Source organism: Danio aesculapii, chromosome 18 (genome assembly GCF_903798145.1).
Source record: "Danio aesculapii chromosome 18, fDanAes4.1, whole genome shotgun sequence".
NCBI lineage: Eukaryota > Metazoa > Chordata > Actinopteri > Cypriniformes > Danionidae > Danio > Danio aesculapii.
Window position 1 is genome coordinate 50,241,163 of NC_079452.1, and position 16,480 is coordinate 50,257,642.

General features: G+C 34.5%; 1 protein-coding gene across 14 annotated transcripts in view; it reads left to right on the forward strand.

The window, feature by feature from the left end:
• Nucleotides 1-15,770, forward strand: part of mef2aa (myocyte enhancer factor 2aa) — a 183,852-nt gene extending 168,082 nt beyond the window's left edge. For 8 of the 14 annotated variants that reach the window (XM_056478963.1, XM_056478961.1, XM_056478966.1 and 5 more), the window contains 4 exons: nt 5,251-5,277; nt 7,049-7,175; nt 9,503-9,620; nt 13,896-15,770. In XM_056478963.1, coding sequence (XP_056334938.1) covers nt 5,251-5,277; nt 7,049-7,175; nt 9,503-9,620; nt 13,896-14,232 — 609 coding nt within the window. In that variant the 3' untranslated portion in view covers nt 14,233-15,770. The remainder of the gene's footprint in view (nt 1-5,250; nt 5,278-7,048; nt 7,176-9,502; nt 9,621-13,895) is intronic. The other 6 variants (XM_056478965.1, XM_056478973.1, XM_056478971.1 and 3 more) reach the window with 2 other exon arrangements.
• The last annotated feature ends 710 nt before the right edge of the window (nt 15,771-16,480 follow it).

The window sequence follows — 16,480 nt, forward strand, 5'->3', positions numbered from 1 at the left end:
AGAATTAAAACATTTAATAACCCTTGAGTGGTTCCATTTTGAGCACAAAAGAAGATCATTTGATGAATGTTGGAAACCAGTAGCCATTGGTACGGATGATAACAAAAAAAATACTGTGGAAGTCAATGGCTTCCAACATTCTTCCAAAGAATGAAACAGCTGAAAAAAGTCTACACACTCTTAAAATTCATAAAGACACAAGAGAGATGAAGTGACAAGCAATGTACTGGGGGTAAAAAAAGAGCAAGGATTTCAGTCATATGTTGACCATTGTCAATGCCAAGCTAACCATGGTAACAATGGTCAAAAACGTTTGCCCTTTTTTATTACGAGTGACTTTTTTGTCACTTCATCTCATGTCTTTTTGATGGAGTGTGCATGGAGTTTGATGAAGTGTGTTTTGAACAACTCATTCTGAAAACGTCCCCCTATTTACATTTTTGGAGATCGCGAATTATGTAGCTAGAAGTACAGTTGAAATCAGAATTATTAAACCCCCTTTAATTATTATTATTATTTTTATTTATTTTTAATATTTCCCAAATGATGTTTAACAGAGCGAGGATATTTTCACAGTATGTCCTGATAATATTTTTTCTTCTGGAGAAAGTCTAATTTGTTTTATTTTGGCTAGAATAAAAGCAGTTAAAAACCCTAATTTTTAAAAAATCATTTAATGGTTAAATTTATTAGCCTCTTTAAGCTATATATGTTTTCTATAGTCTACAGAACAAACCATCGTTATACAATAACTTGCCTAATTACCCTAACCTGCCTAGTTAACCCAATTAGCCTAGTTAAGCCTTTAAAAGTCACTTTAAGCTGTATAGAAGTGTCTTGAAAAATATCTAGTATTATTATTTATATTAATAATATTATATTAATTAATTAACTTATTAATATTATTATATTAATATTAATATTAAGTTATATTATTTACTGTCATCATGGAAAAGATAAAAGAAATGAGTTATTAGAAATTAGTTATTAAAACTATTCTGTTTAGAAATTTGTTGAAAAAATCTCTCCATTAAACAGGAATTGGGGGAAAAAATAAACAGGGGGGCTAATAATTCAGGGGGTTTAATAATTCTGACTTCAACTGTATGTACGGCTGCATTTCGTCTTTAAAACAAACGCTACAGGGCGATATGATGCTGTGCCTTTTCGTACTTACCAGATGACTGCTTACCTCCATATAGACGGCTTTTCCGCTGTTACCAGTTTGTCCTGTAGCTTGTCATGTACGTCGGCGGTCTTGAAACGCAGACAGGAGTTGACCACAGTGACGCGGTTCAAATCTGGTGAAGAACAGTTCCAGAAAACGGATAAGAAAAAACAGAAGCCAAAAAATTTAATAAATAAGTAAATAACAGGGTGAGAATGTGGTAAAAATCAGGCGAGGGCTTTTCTTTTTCTGTATTGCTTTTTTAAAACTGGATTTAGGGAAGTGGGTGGACGGGTCAATCGGTGCTTTTGAAAACACTATTGGTTAGGTTTAGAGAAGGACTGGGTGGATCAGTCGATCTTTCAGTCAGTCATTCAGTCAGTCAGTCAGTTGACAGCAGCCTCTGGTGGATGTACGTGAGAATAGCAGGTGTGAATGGCACTCGCGAGATAAATTTGAGGTCTGAAAAAAGCGTACACAACAGCCTCTGGTGGATTCATGAAAACAAAACTGCAAAAAAAATAAAGAAATAAAGAAATAAACGTAGCTCCTGGGACGTATTTAGCGCTCTCAGGAAATGTGTGTAGCGGTACATTTTCAGAATGAGTCTGGGTTGGTTTTGAAGGCGCAGTGAGTCTTTTATTGATGTTTTTCTTCCAATATTCTTCAAAATACCTTCTTTTGCGTTTGACAGAAGAAAGAAACACTAACAGGTTTGCAACAGGTTGAGGGTGAGAACATGGCAGAATTGTCATTTTTGGATGGACTACCCCTTTAAATGAGTGAAATAACAGTGTCTGTTACACAAGAGTGAAATATCTGAGATCCAGGTAACCTCACTCCTTCTATTATTCATCTAGAAATTAGAGGGCCTCTCAAATGATTATAATTAAGGAGCAGAGAGCTCTGGCCACATTCAGTACCTGAGGCTACACCCGGCTGTCAGCCTCATTAATCACTAAACTATAAAATGAGAAGCGCAAAAAAAAGATTATTATTATTATATTTAAATACAGTCAATAATTTGTAGAAGCAACTCAGGTTTCTTTCACGGAATCATCTTTGCCAGATAGGTTTCTTAGCTCAGCGTAAATATACATATGCATGTGAGTGTATGGAAAAGCACGCCAGCATCTGGAAGCAGTACAGTTGGTTATCCACTGCGAATCAAAACAAATCTCACACGCCAAGCTCGTGGCATCTGAAGTCATCAGTAGTAAGAAGCCTAGAGGATTATTCATTTGGGCATATCTGCGTACTGTACTGTATATGGCGAATGTCCTTTTCTGTGTGTGTGAATGAACTGCCACAGACAGAGACTAAGGCAGGGCCTGTGAGTGTGCCTGCAGACAGGCTGTCATTAGAACATAATGGTATTAAATTAATCACATCGCAGTGTGACAGAGTGGGGATGAAGGCTTAATCAGAAGCCCAGAGTGTGAGCCAGATAATATCTTGTCGCCCTTGTCGTGTCTCCCCACTGTTATTGATTGAGTGCTGGTATTAAGACAGCACTGGCTCCGCACCACTGAGAAGAAAGCTCAGAGTCCTCAATACTGTACAACTCCACACTGTCAGCTGAACAAAAGGATGTATGCAAATGATAAGAATTAACACTTTTTTTTTTTAGATTCTTGAAACTGAAAAAATATAAAAGCTGTGGATTTCAAAGTTAATTTGCATATTGCACCCCTTGCAACTTGCACTATTTAGTTTCCTCTGTTTCCTCTAATTTTATGGTGGGTTTATGGATGTCATTTTATCCTGCATTGATTGTAATCGTCAAGTTTGATGCTTAATTTAATATTATGCATAATTGCAAAGTGTTTTAGCTTCAAAGTGGATATTAATTATAAATAGATACTATTATTATTTGTAGATGATAGATAAATATACTATGGACAGCACTACTTTACTTAAAATGTATTATAACATGTTATTTAGTCTCTTGCAGGATTTTGCAGGGACATTTGTTATGTATTTGTGGTGTAGAATGTTGTGTGACGACTTCTCAAAACTTCTATACATGTTTTGTTGGATAGATTGTGTAGGTTGTGCGGTATCGACAAGTTTGATACTTAGTTTAATACCTTGAGTAGTTGCAAGTAAATTAATATTGTAAGTGTATATTAATTACAAATAGATTACAAATAAAATATATTATGAGCAGTGTTACTTAAAATTAGGCCCATACGGTATGTCCGCAGATTTTTAACCCATCATCAAGTCTGTGTATTTACTCATGTAAATGTGTGTAAGTTTTTAAATTCATTTCACTAATATTATCGTGTTATAATAATGATAATATTAAAATGTTCATATTATTTATTTACGATACAGTTTGTAAAGTAATATTTTCTGTCTTTTACTAGATATATTATATGAGAGACTTACTTTGTTTACCAAATAAGAAAATCTAATTGGATTTATATTGTAAATATTAATAAATGTTAAAAATGGATTCTTTTTTTTATTCCATATATTAAGTTTTTAGTTTTAGTTTAGTTTAGATTCTTTACAAAATTCTCTTCAGAAATAGCTAAAAGATGTCTGCAGATTCTGTCTGGCCCTTCTTAAAATATATTAAAAGGTGTTATGTGGTCCCTTCAGGATTTTACAGAGATTTTTTTTATATTTGTGGTGTAAAATGTCAGATTTTAAAACCACTTTTCTCAATTAATGTTTTTACATGTAATTAAAGCTTTTCTCAAAACATTATTTGCTTCAAATCTTGTAACACATTAAAAATAAAAATATTGTTACATTTTTCATCTCAAGAACCATTGGACCTGCAAAATTCTGGAGGGACTGATTATTATTACAAATAATTATGGTCATTCAGTTTACCAATACTTGATTTGATGACATTAAATGATCACAGTGAAGCCACAAATTGTTAATATATTGTAATCAGTGTTGCCAGATTGGGCGGTTTTGAATTTGTGTGGGTAAAAAATGGCATTGGCCATCTAATATTTTATCTAACATTTTGGGTGTTTTTTTGTGCATTTGTGCGGGTTTTAGACCGCTTTTGGGCTGGAAAAAGTCAGCTATATCTGGCAACACTGATGGTTATTTTAATATAGTTTATAGTTTCTACAGTAGCTGTCCTTCAAACCCATTTGTACCACACAATTGCCAGCAAGAAGTGTTTAATAATTTTAAATAAAGCTAAATTAAGTTTAAATCACCTATTCTTTACTGTGCATCCAGAAAGTATTCATAGCGCTTTACTTTTTCCACATTTATTTATGTTACAGCCTTATTGCAAAATGGAATACATTCATTTGTTTCCTTAAAATTCTACACACAACACCCCATAATGACGATGTGAAAAAAAAAATTAAATTGTTGCAAATTTATGAAAAATAAAAAACCTGAAAAATCTAGTATGTCGTTTACATATGCTTACAATGATAAAAAAGATGAAATTATTTAACATTTTGTCATGTTGTGTTCCACAAAGTAGACACTATACTGTTCATTAGTACTTAAATTCTCACTAGTGTTCAGCTTCATTTTCTAGCCCTCATTTAGCTAGTGTTTACTATTCCTCTCTTGTAAATAATCAATTAAAGCAAGTGGTCGACTGTGCCAATGAAAGCAAGAAGATTGATGGAGCTATTGGACACACCAGCTCACATATGGATGAGTGTCTGAGGTGAAAGGTTAAGCACATCCTTGCTGCGAGGTCAAGCTCCTCAGTGATTTTAGTTTTTCTCTAAGGAGTTCAAACTAACAAATAAACAACAACAAAAACATCATTATTCTCCCATACATTTACTCTTCTTTTGTTTAGCACTAGAAGTCGCCTTACATTTACTTAATTGCAGCATCAAACAAACCCCATGCCTGTGAGGAATGGAAACGTTGTGTGTTTAGTGCCAACAAATTTGACTTTTCATTTGAATTTGACTCTGAATTTGAATTTCCAGTTGTACTGCAAGTAACCCGAGGCAGCGTTCGGTTCACGCTTGGGTCTCTGAATTTGAATAAGTTAGTTTTAAAGGCACGTCCTGGTGAGAACGGCCCCACCTGCCTCTTTACTGACAGCATCATCTGCTTTTTTTTTCTGTTGGAAGCAGTCAGAGGAGGAAGAGATGGAGTTGGTGAGTTTCACAGAATGCATCGGGAAGGCTGATAAGCTGTTTGCTTTTCAAATCACACTACTTTAACTAGCAAAGCCTCACTCAGAGTCCACTGCTTGAGATGGAGATCGACTAAACCCACCATGAACTGGATGAACTCTTCATGAGTGTGTGTGTGTGTGTGTGGAAGTCTGCATTGTGTGTGACTCAACACTGCATGTTTCGCTCCTTTTTAAGGAAGTTTAAAAGAATCACAGTATGTATGTGTAAGAGCTGAAGGAAAACTGTTATGGGTGTTTTCGAGGAAGAACGAAAAAGGAGAACGGCGCATCCGCAGAAATGCAGTTACTAATAATTATTTCATATTTCCCCAAGACCTCACCAATAAACCTGGTATTCATTTTAATTTTGAAGCAATATAAAAGCTTGGAACAATCAACGCACAAATCCACATAAAACATACTATTGCAGTCTACATTTTTTGAGCATTACCCAAATTCTTATGCGCTTTTGCACTTCTTTGGCCTGGGTGGTGATTGCATATTTTTTTTATTTTTATGATGATGTCGTTAAAATGGAGCAGAGACCAAAATGATGTCATAAGTAGAGGAGTTTCACATAAGTCCTAAGTTTCTCTCGATTTACTTGATGCATTAGGATACATATGTAATGGGTAAAGATTGTAAATCTGGGTTTGAGTAAAATGTTACTATATTGATTTCCTAACTTAAGGTAACTTTTAAAGTTAAACGTGTGTGAATTATGTAAAACGCATTATGTAAACACATAACAATGGTATTGTATTCTCTTAAAATATCTAAACAGAATGGACAACATGACCTATTTTGTTATTTTATGTAAACAAACAAACAAACAATAAATAAATAAATAAAGCAAGCAGGTTTGGATGAACTGTCAATAGTATTTTACAGAATAAATCTGAATAAAAAAATGACAATGTGCTCAACCACACACTATAAAAATATATAAGTTACTACACATACTATAAATAACTGAGCATTTTAAAGTCATTTCCATTGCTGTGTATTACATTAGAAATCGTATTTATTGTTTATATTACATATAATCTGTATCTAATAGCAGCGTTGTTTTTAAAATGTGTGTCTCTGCGTGTGTCTGTGCTTGTGTTTTCACTGCATGCGTACACACTTGGCTTTGGGGTGATTTTAATTTCACTGCATGCTATTTAGATAAGACCATATGCAGCGCATCATATTTTCTGATCAGTAAATACATTTAAGTCTCTTTAATATCGGTAATAATTATAAAGTGACTTTAAATGGCAAGCAGCATGTTTCCCCATGACATTTACTGCCTCTCTGCCATCAGATTTATCCAGAGTTTCAGAAGAGACCACAACATTGCCACAACTGCTGGAATTGATCAAGATTCAGTCTGTAATCAAAACACTTTGATATGAGCTCAGCAGATTTTACCACTCGACCCAATCAACATATCACTGAATGCCTTTTTAGCATGAATTAAGAAGGATCTATATATGTTAGTTTAAGAAATCACTTCTTATATTTTAGATAATTCTTTTCTGCATTGTCCATGGGCTTCATTGCTACAGCAGTTCAACTAACAGTAACTTGCAATATAATTTAATTTCTATTTTGAATGAATCTGCAGCGCCCCTCACTGGCACACAATGGTATTACTACACAATTTTCACCAAGCCACTCTATTTTGTGGACAGTGCTCCACGTGGATGGATAGAGCACACATGACTGTCTGCCTCAATAATGTGTGTGTTTGTTCCTGTGTACAGAACACCCAGAGGATAAGCAGTTCCCAGTCAACTCAGCCTCTCGCCACACCGGTGGTCTCCGTCACCACCCCGAGTTTGGCACCACAAGGCCTGGTCTACTCAGGCATGCCCACTGCCTACAACTCTGGTGAGCACAAATGACACACTCCTACATTCCTTCATTCCTTCATTCATTCATTCATTCATTCCTTTATCATGGTTTCTACAGTGTCTTAAAAAGTGCCTTAAAAAGTGTCTTAAAAAGTGCAATTTAAGTGCAATTAAATTTCTATCTGACATTTTTGTCAAAATTAATTATTAAATGACAACTTATTTACATTGTGTGCTGTTTTTTTTATAAGTTGTTTACATTTTAAGACTTTTTATTTGAAAAACTAAAAAGGTTTTATCTAAGTCGAACTCTAACTTGGCTCTATAAGGTTCTTTCTGTGAGACAATCAGCATTTCCAATGCACGCTTGAGGACCAATCAGAAAGAAATCAAAGACCAGAAAGAAAAACAAAATCAGAGTCGACTAAATAAAGCTGCACCACACAAAATTGAGAAGAAACCTAAAACTGAAAAGATGTGTGTAAATGTGATGATTTAGAAGCGTTTTTTGACATTGAGATGCACTGTTAGATTTTACATTGTTGAAAAAGAAAAAAAAGTAATATATTAAATGTGAAATATTTATATTTGTGTATATATAGGCAGTGAAACATTTTTCAGTGTTTATTAAACTCAGTTGCTCATTGTCTATTTTCTTTTAAAGTCTTTAAATTTGATATTAAGTCTGAATGGCATTTGTTTTTATTTAATTAATTCATGGGACATATAATTCAATAAATATAATTCAATAGTTCATATAAAGCATATATTCAATAAATATTACCATATTAATTACATAAAATTAAAATCTGCACTGGATAAAATATTTAGCACAGCTTTATATGCTTAATTTGAACAAGAGAAAAAAGATCATCCTAAAACATTAATTAAATGTTATAGAAAGCAAATTTTTAACTTTCTCAAGCATCGGCATATTGTTACAACAACAATTTTTACTTGCTGTGATTTTATTTCTTTATAAGTAATGCTTCAGTTAATGATCTGCCAGATGAAACCTTATAATTCCAGGCGGAAAATTACTTTTTAGAAAAAAAAAAAGTCAATTTTTTTTACCCCAAACTTTTTAAAATTTACATTTAGAGTATTTAGGGTCTCTGTCATGTAATGTATGAAAGAGAACTGCTAAACACGTATCGTTTGCTATATGGAATGCAAAAACTTTGAAGCTCAATATCTCAAAATTATTTAGAACGCCACTAGAACGTTATAATTTCAAAGGTGATGAAATCAAAAACTTTTTAGCTCTTTAAATCCCTGCTGAAAACAAAAAACACAATAGAAACCATCACAGAATTTGAGCTTATGGTTCATTTGCTGTTGTATTAGTGGTGGTTTGCTAATATCACTAAATCCTAATAAACAACCAATGAACAACCAGTAACCGTTAAAATGTACAGGTTTTAATAGGTAAAATTATTCTTACAAGTAAGTCACTGTGTGGTTTGTAGAAAGGGTAACACTTTTTATTAGTAGACTGTCTGCTTAATGTCTGTTGATCCTGGTCTTTCAACAAACATTTAACTGACCATAAAATACTTTGCAAGTACATGTTAACCCACTAACACACTAAAACCAACCCTAACCCCAATCTAACAGTCTACTTATAATCTAATGAGAATTAGTTGGCATGTAGATGCAATGTAACTTAAATTCAACAAACGGACTATCAAAATAAAGTGTGACCACAGAAAGTCTTAATTTCTCAGAAATATTGTGTTCTAATGCATAAATAATTTAATGTGTCTTTGTACACTCTTAGAAATAAAGGTAGGTGAGCTGTCACCTTTTCAAAGGGTACACATTTGTACTTGAAGGGTCCATATTGGTACCTCAAAAGTATATTTTAATATCTAAAAATTGTAAGAGGAACACTTTTGTACATCTTATGTAATAATATGTACGCTTGAGGTATTAATATGGACCTTTTAGACACAAATTTGTTCCTTTTGAAAAGGTACCAACCCAGTGACAGCTTGTGTATTTTTATTGTATGTCTGTGTAACTTTTTGCAATTTTATTTTGTGATTCTGTGGTCTTTCACTATTTTCTTTCACTATTTTGAATATAGATCACTGTATTATTATATTACAAATGAGACAAGCATTGCAGGTCTTAAATTTCATGCATTTTGAACGAAACCTGAATAAAGCCGGTTTATAATATATAATTTCATTCATGGCTTGATCTAATTTCACTCTTCTTAATAAAGAGGAAGAGCCTACAACTGATGAAAGACTGTCGGTCTGAGCTGAGTGCAGAACAGAAGTACTCGAAGCGCTTGAGTGTGTGAGTGCAGAGGTGTTGGAGTGACTCATAAACTGTTGTGGTGTTGTTTTGCTCTAGAATACTCCCTGAGCAGTGCTGAGCTCTCCTCTCTGCAAGGCTTTGGCTCTCCAGGGCTCTCTATAGGCTCAGTGTCGGCATGGCAACAGCATCAACTGGGCCAGCTCAGCTCGCTGGTGTGAGTAAAGCATGCACAAGCACACACACAAATACACATGTGCACACAAATTTTTTTGTTGAGGATTTCTCATATACTTAAACAGGGTGTCCGTGGGGTCTTAACAATTCTTAAAATGTCTTTAAACTAAATTTTAGGTTTTAAAAAGCATTCAAATTAGCAAAATATTGTGTTGTAGGTCTTAAATCATTTTAAACAGGTCTTATTTTCTTATGTCCATGAAATGCTGCTCAGGGGTCTGTTCTTTGTACCTCGCTTAAATGATCTAAGATGATTTGGCAGATCCTGGATCTTTTATTCTTGATAACTGATCTCTGGCTAATTTGGTTCTTCAAACAATTCGTAAATCAGATTAAAATGTCTGGATAAACTCATCTGAGATCGCTGCGTGTGTTGTGAAGGACAGATCTATCGATCCTCGAAATCATGATCAGCAATGCAACGATTGGCTGATGGCACAGCAGCTTAATGACATCATCTGATTAATATTCAATTATCCATGTGAGCAAAATTACATCAAATTCATAGGAAACGGTTTGTTAAGTATGATACGCAATAACTTTCCACCTTTGTTGTGGGCTGCAGGCTTTACACTTTCATGTGTCAAGAGTTTTTATCAGTTTATTTAGTTTTACAGTTAGAGCGGATTTTCTTTATTATAGTAGCCATAGTGGTATTATAGTAGCCCGTTTCTTAATCGGTGTAAAGAGTAACTGGATGTTTACAAAAGCATTTTAATATAGGTAAAGGTGTCTTCAACCTTTGTGAAGCATCAAATCACCATCATATTAGCTGTCAAAACATGTTCAATCATGACTGCATAAATGTAATACTGCTTTTTTTTTTTTTTTTTTAAAGTCGCATTTTATGCATGTCTATTATACACAAATTGTACTAAAGCGATCTAAAAAAGTTCATATCAATAAATGTACTCTTTGAACCACCAAGTGGCAGTCTTTGTACTTTTATTTTGGAGTGCAGATTGTATAAGTTTAATTAATAACTTTTTTCAGCATTTCTTTAAAAAAAAAGTGTATCTATAAAAAGTTTGCTTGTTTTGATACAATATTTAAAATATGTGGCTAAGAAATAAGTAAATTAGAAATTCTTTGATGAGAATAGTAAAAATAATTTTCTTTTCCATTAGAAAAATAAATCTGTATAGCGTTTAATCGCCATATAAGTATTACATTTAATTTATAATGGTCTTAAAAAGTATTATATTTGACTTTATGAAACTTGCATAAACCCTGTTAAAACCCAACCCTACTCTCACAGAAAAATCTGCATATTTATATTTTCAAAATACTCCATTCTGTGATTTATGAAGCCATTTTCCTCATAGGGAGATTAAAAAAAAAATGTCCCCATGAGGTCAAAAATACTTACATTTCTATACTTGTAGGGACATTTGATCAAAGCACTAGGTATATTCACCCAGACGTGAGGACAAACACTCTTATTTGACAAACGGAAGGATTACTGGATTTTCTGGCCTTATTTCACACAAAAGTACATAAAATAAAATGTTTTGATTGAAATGAAGTAGTGGACATGAAATAATAATAATAATAAACCAGCATAACAACCCAAAAACTCAATCATTATCTTTAAAACTAACCTATTAATTCTCTAATTTTTGGAGTTTTACAATTTTTAGAAAAAAATAAATAAACAAAATAGGTGATAAATATTTATTATTGTAATAAATATTTTATCATGATTTAAAGTGATAAATAACCGAATGAACATAATAATACATATAAAATTAAAGACTTTATGGCAAGAACAAATTAAATTTAAAAAAATTCAAACAGTAAAGAAACCCAAGAAACCTATCAAACCCATTGTAATGAAGTAAGATGGCCACCAGAAGAAAGCAAAGAACTGACAAAGCAAATAATAATTAATGAAAAAAATAAAACAAACCGAGCTCTTCACGAAGACTGGCGCCAAACTGAAAGCTAAAGTAAACCATAATCTGTCCAGGCCTGGCCCTCTCTCGTCTTCCACTGCTGTCTCTCCTCTTTTTAACATCCAGAGCTCCTCCATGAGACCCGAGACAGGTTATGTGTGCAGGTGTCAGTAATTAGCACTCACGCCACCCACCTCGTATGCCCTCATGGTTCTCGTCCCCACCTCACTCGCTCTTTAGACTTTTAAGATATTTGTGATGATCTTTAATTACAATTACAATTTAATTTATAAATATTTGCCAGTATAGCATTTATAGTCTGTGAATTAATGAATGGATAAACAACAGTCAATATATTTATATTGATTGAGAGAGAGAGAGAGAGAGAGAGAGAGAGAGATGGTGCCAAAATGAGTCATAGAAAACTATACATTGACATACAAGACACTGTGTTGATAAACATTAGTTTCACTGTAACAGCACAGTTCATCATTCACGGTCTAAAAACAGTCTAAAAAAAGAATCTACAATGTTCTTCTTCCAGACCTGTATATGAAAGGCTTCATTTAAACGCAGTGGTCGTGCCATCAAAACATTAGTGAGCTGTTTTTGTCACATTCTGCTAGGCATGCTCTAATTAGATACCACCCTCTAAAATGGTTTAGGTGCTGTTATTGCTGCAAGCACCATTGACTAAACAGATGGAGGCAGGGATATCATTATTGGGCCTCTAGTTTAGCATCTTATAGTAGGAATGTTTTGTAGTTACAGTAAGTACAGTGGCCTCCACTAACACTGGCACCATTGGAAAATAAGTGCAAAGAAGGCTGTGAAAAAATATCTGTATTGTCTTACAGTACCTTTTGATCTTATTATCAGAATATTATGAAAACAAATGTATATGTATTTTTTTATATGCTGTGCCATATTTGGAAGATTCATTCACACTCCTATCAATATGAGCAAAACATTTTTGAAGTATATTCCAATAAGACAAGATTTTTGGTATGACCATGTGACAAAAATCAAGAAATTGATCAGTTATGAAAAGCTTCGGTTTTAAAGGAGTATAAACACACTGTACAATGCTGGGTTCCACACAACTGATTTGTGTTGGGACAACATGAAGGAATTAAGTTGAATTATTAGTTTTTACTAATTTAAGTTGATTGAACAAAACAAATAAGTTACCCAAAAAAACTCAAGAATGTTGTTGTTTCAGCTCAATTTAAATAAGTAGTTTGAACAAACAGTAAACATTATTTTTTTGAGTGTATAAGGAAACACAAAGGCCAGACTCACTCAGCCAATCATCATAATGTTGTAAGACCAAAGAACAAAGCTGTGATTGAGGGACAATTTTGATTGAGCTTCACAAAATGGAAAAGGTCTAGAAAAAAATAGGAAAAAAAACCCACTGAAAATGCCACTATTTCCGCAATTAGGGAATAATTTATAATATAATATAATATAATATAATATAATATAATATAATATAATATAATATAATATAATATAATATAATATAATATAATATAATGGGGTGGCACGGTGGTGCAGTGGGAAGCACAGTAGCCTCATAGCAAGAAGGTTGCTGGTTCCAGCCTCGGCTGGGTCAGTTGGCATTTCTGTGTGGAGTTTTCATATTCTCCCTGTGTTCCTGTGGGTTTCCTCTCTGTGCTCTGGTTCCCCCCACAAGTCCAAAGACATAAGCTAAATTATCCATAGTGTATATGTGTGAATGAGAGTGTATGGATGTTTGCCAGTGATGGGTTGCAGCTGGAAGGGCATCCGCTGCATAAAACATATGCTGGATAAGTTAGCGGTTCATTCCACTGTGGTGGCCCCAGTTTAATAAAGAGACTAAGTCAAAAAGAAAATGAATAAATGAATAATATAGTCAATTGTAAGTGTTATGAATCTGTAAAAGAATGTGTGTCTATCTTGTCCCAGATCACTGTTAGGAGGAATGTTCAAATTGGCTCTCGGGGTCAGAACATGTTCAAAATAGCAATACAGCATTTATTTATTTATTCATTTATTGTTTTCGTTTTTTTTTGCTCATATTTATGAAGAGTGCCATATTAGAGTAGGGTAGTGTTTCCCAACCCTGTTCCTGAAGACACACCAACAGTAAACATTTCCGACCTCTTCCTAATAAAAACACCAGAATCAACACATCAGAACACAAGAGACTCCAAAACCAGACTGAGTCTCCAAAAAGTTAATGGGTCAGATAAGGGGAACATCCAAAATATGTAGTGTTGGTGTGCCTTCAGGAACAGGGTTGGGAAATACTGTAGAATAGTTCTTGTTTTGTGCACTTCCACTAATCTTCCTAATTTTCTGTCTCTCTTCAGAGGTGGCGGTCACTTACCTCAGGGCTCAAACCTCTCCATCAACACCAGCCAGAATGTCAACATTAAATCAGAGCCCATCTCTCCTCCACGCGAGCGTGTCACCCCATCCGGTTTCCCGCCCCAGCAGCAGCAGCCTCCCTCTGGCCGCCCTGACATGGGCCGCTCGCCCGTCGACAGCCTCAGCTCCTCCTGCTCCTCTTACGATGGCAGCGACCGCGAGGATCACCGGCACGATTTCCACTCCCCACTCGGCCTGGGTCGACCTCCAGCCGGCGGGGCAGACGAGAGGGAGAGCCCATCGGTCAAGCGCATGCGCATGGACACCTGGGTGACATAAAGCTGTCTGAAAGACGACAGCCAGTCAGTCACACACAGGGCTGGGCAGGGGGAAAGGGAGAGAGAGAGGTTTGACAGCAGGGAGGGTCATTATTGTTGTTATTATTATATTCTATTGTTATAATTTAACGTCATTTCACTTTTTTTTGTAAGTAGGTGGACGGGGAAAGAAATCGAAAATGTCCTGACATATCGAAATTAAGCAGATGAGTGGAGAGAGAGAGAGAAATCTCGAGTCAAGCAGTCAGAATAAATGGTGTACTCAAAAAAAAAAAATCGTAAAAAAAAAAATAGCGGTGTTATCAGGTACTGCATTGTGCAAAAGTCCAATGTATGAAGAAAACCTTTTTCGATTATTGTCGTCACTGGTGCAGTTTGACACTTGTAGCTGTTTTTCGCTGTTGAATTTGCAAACAATCAAAGAAAGTTTAGGGGCGGCTTTCTGTCCGAAGGCTTTCACCTGCTGGGCTCACGTATTAAACAATCCGTATCTGCACTCGCCCTTATATGAAGTATGTCACTTATTAATTTATTTAAAGGTATTTGACGATAGGTTTGGATCAGTTATACGAGGGTAGGCTTGTATCTAAAATGAGGTTTCAGTTAAGACATTAAGTGAAAGAAATGAAAATGTCTCTAAAATTATCAAGTCGTCGATTAAATTTTCAATATTTTCTATGGGTGTTTTTAACAAGCGAGAAGAAAAGTGCTAGTCTGGGGTGCGTTTCCCAAACATCGACATAACTCACGGCTGAACTATCATATTACGATGCATCATTTGGGAAAAGAATGATGTAGTGACGAGTGTTTGCCAAAACCTTAGTTGCTTGGTCGCAGATTCGTCATTTGAACCATGTTAGTTATAATGTAAAATGTTCATAATGACGCTCTAAATGGGGTGGAGTAACAACTTCTTCAGAGAAAAGCCAATCATTTTTTGTGCAAGTTATATTGTTTTACACAAACACGCATTTTTAAAAAAATCCAATATTAGTTTTAGTAAAATATGTAAACGACACATATTTGGACCTCCTATAGGATGTTTCCTTTACAAATATTATTGAGAATATTCCATATACAGTAAAATCATTTAGCTATCACATATTAGGGATGTATGATACCACTGGTTTTCTTATCTGATCCAATACCAAGTAGAATGAAGGCGAGTATTGGCGATACCGATCCGATACCGATACATTGTCCAAAAATTACTATTTGGGAAATTAAAGTAACAAGTAGTGTACTTAAAAGTGTCACTTCATACTGAATACGAAACATATTATGGGTTATTCTTGTTTATTGATGAAGAATTATCACACAAAAAAAGAGCCAACGTACATATTCATTGTCACAAAAACCCAAGCCATATTACGCACATGACTTGGCAAGTAGTTCCGACTAAGTTGGCATTATTCAGATAAACTAGGATAATTGTGGTTACTTTCCGCTATATTTCTATTTCCAATAAACTACATATTTGCTCCAAATGACTGAAACATATATATTTTGTTAAGATACTCGATTCTAGATCATACAAAGCTGGCATATATATATATATATATATATATATATATATATATATATATATATATCCTATAAATGTTAATTGTTGTAGTAGGCTATTTATTAAGAAATGAAAAAAATCCTGCTTAATAATAATAATAATAATAATTGAAAAGTCTACTTTTATAATATGGCACATACAAACCACTGCAGAAATGTTCTAACCAATAGGCCCATGTCATATACAGTAGATACATTTCCTTATAAATAACCTACTATAAATTAAAACCATCAACGTATGGTATATATTCCAAGTTTAGATGTTTGGAACATTCTAAATGAATAGGGCATAGGGGAGATAACGAGGAATAGAACACAACTAGGAACTATGCTTCTAACTACAGCCCTAAGCGTACAAGTTTGCAATGCAGTTTGCGAAATGTTCCTTGGAACGACGGATTTCTGAAACGCCAAATCAACGAACTATTTAACAACGGAATTTGCGACCTTAATTAGCTGATGATGGTTTTCGGAAACGCACCCCTGGTTGATTTAAAGACGAAAGCAAGTCGTTGTACATTCATGCAGCTCCAACAACTCAATGGTAACGCAAGCCAAAGCCTCTATGTAATTTTGTCGTACTGTAGGTTGGGAATTTTCAGCATTTCTCTCTCGATGTTCGTTTCATATCGGTTCTGTCATAGTGTGCGTTGTTACAAGCATTGGAAAACCATGCAAAGCAGATC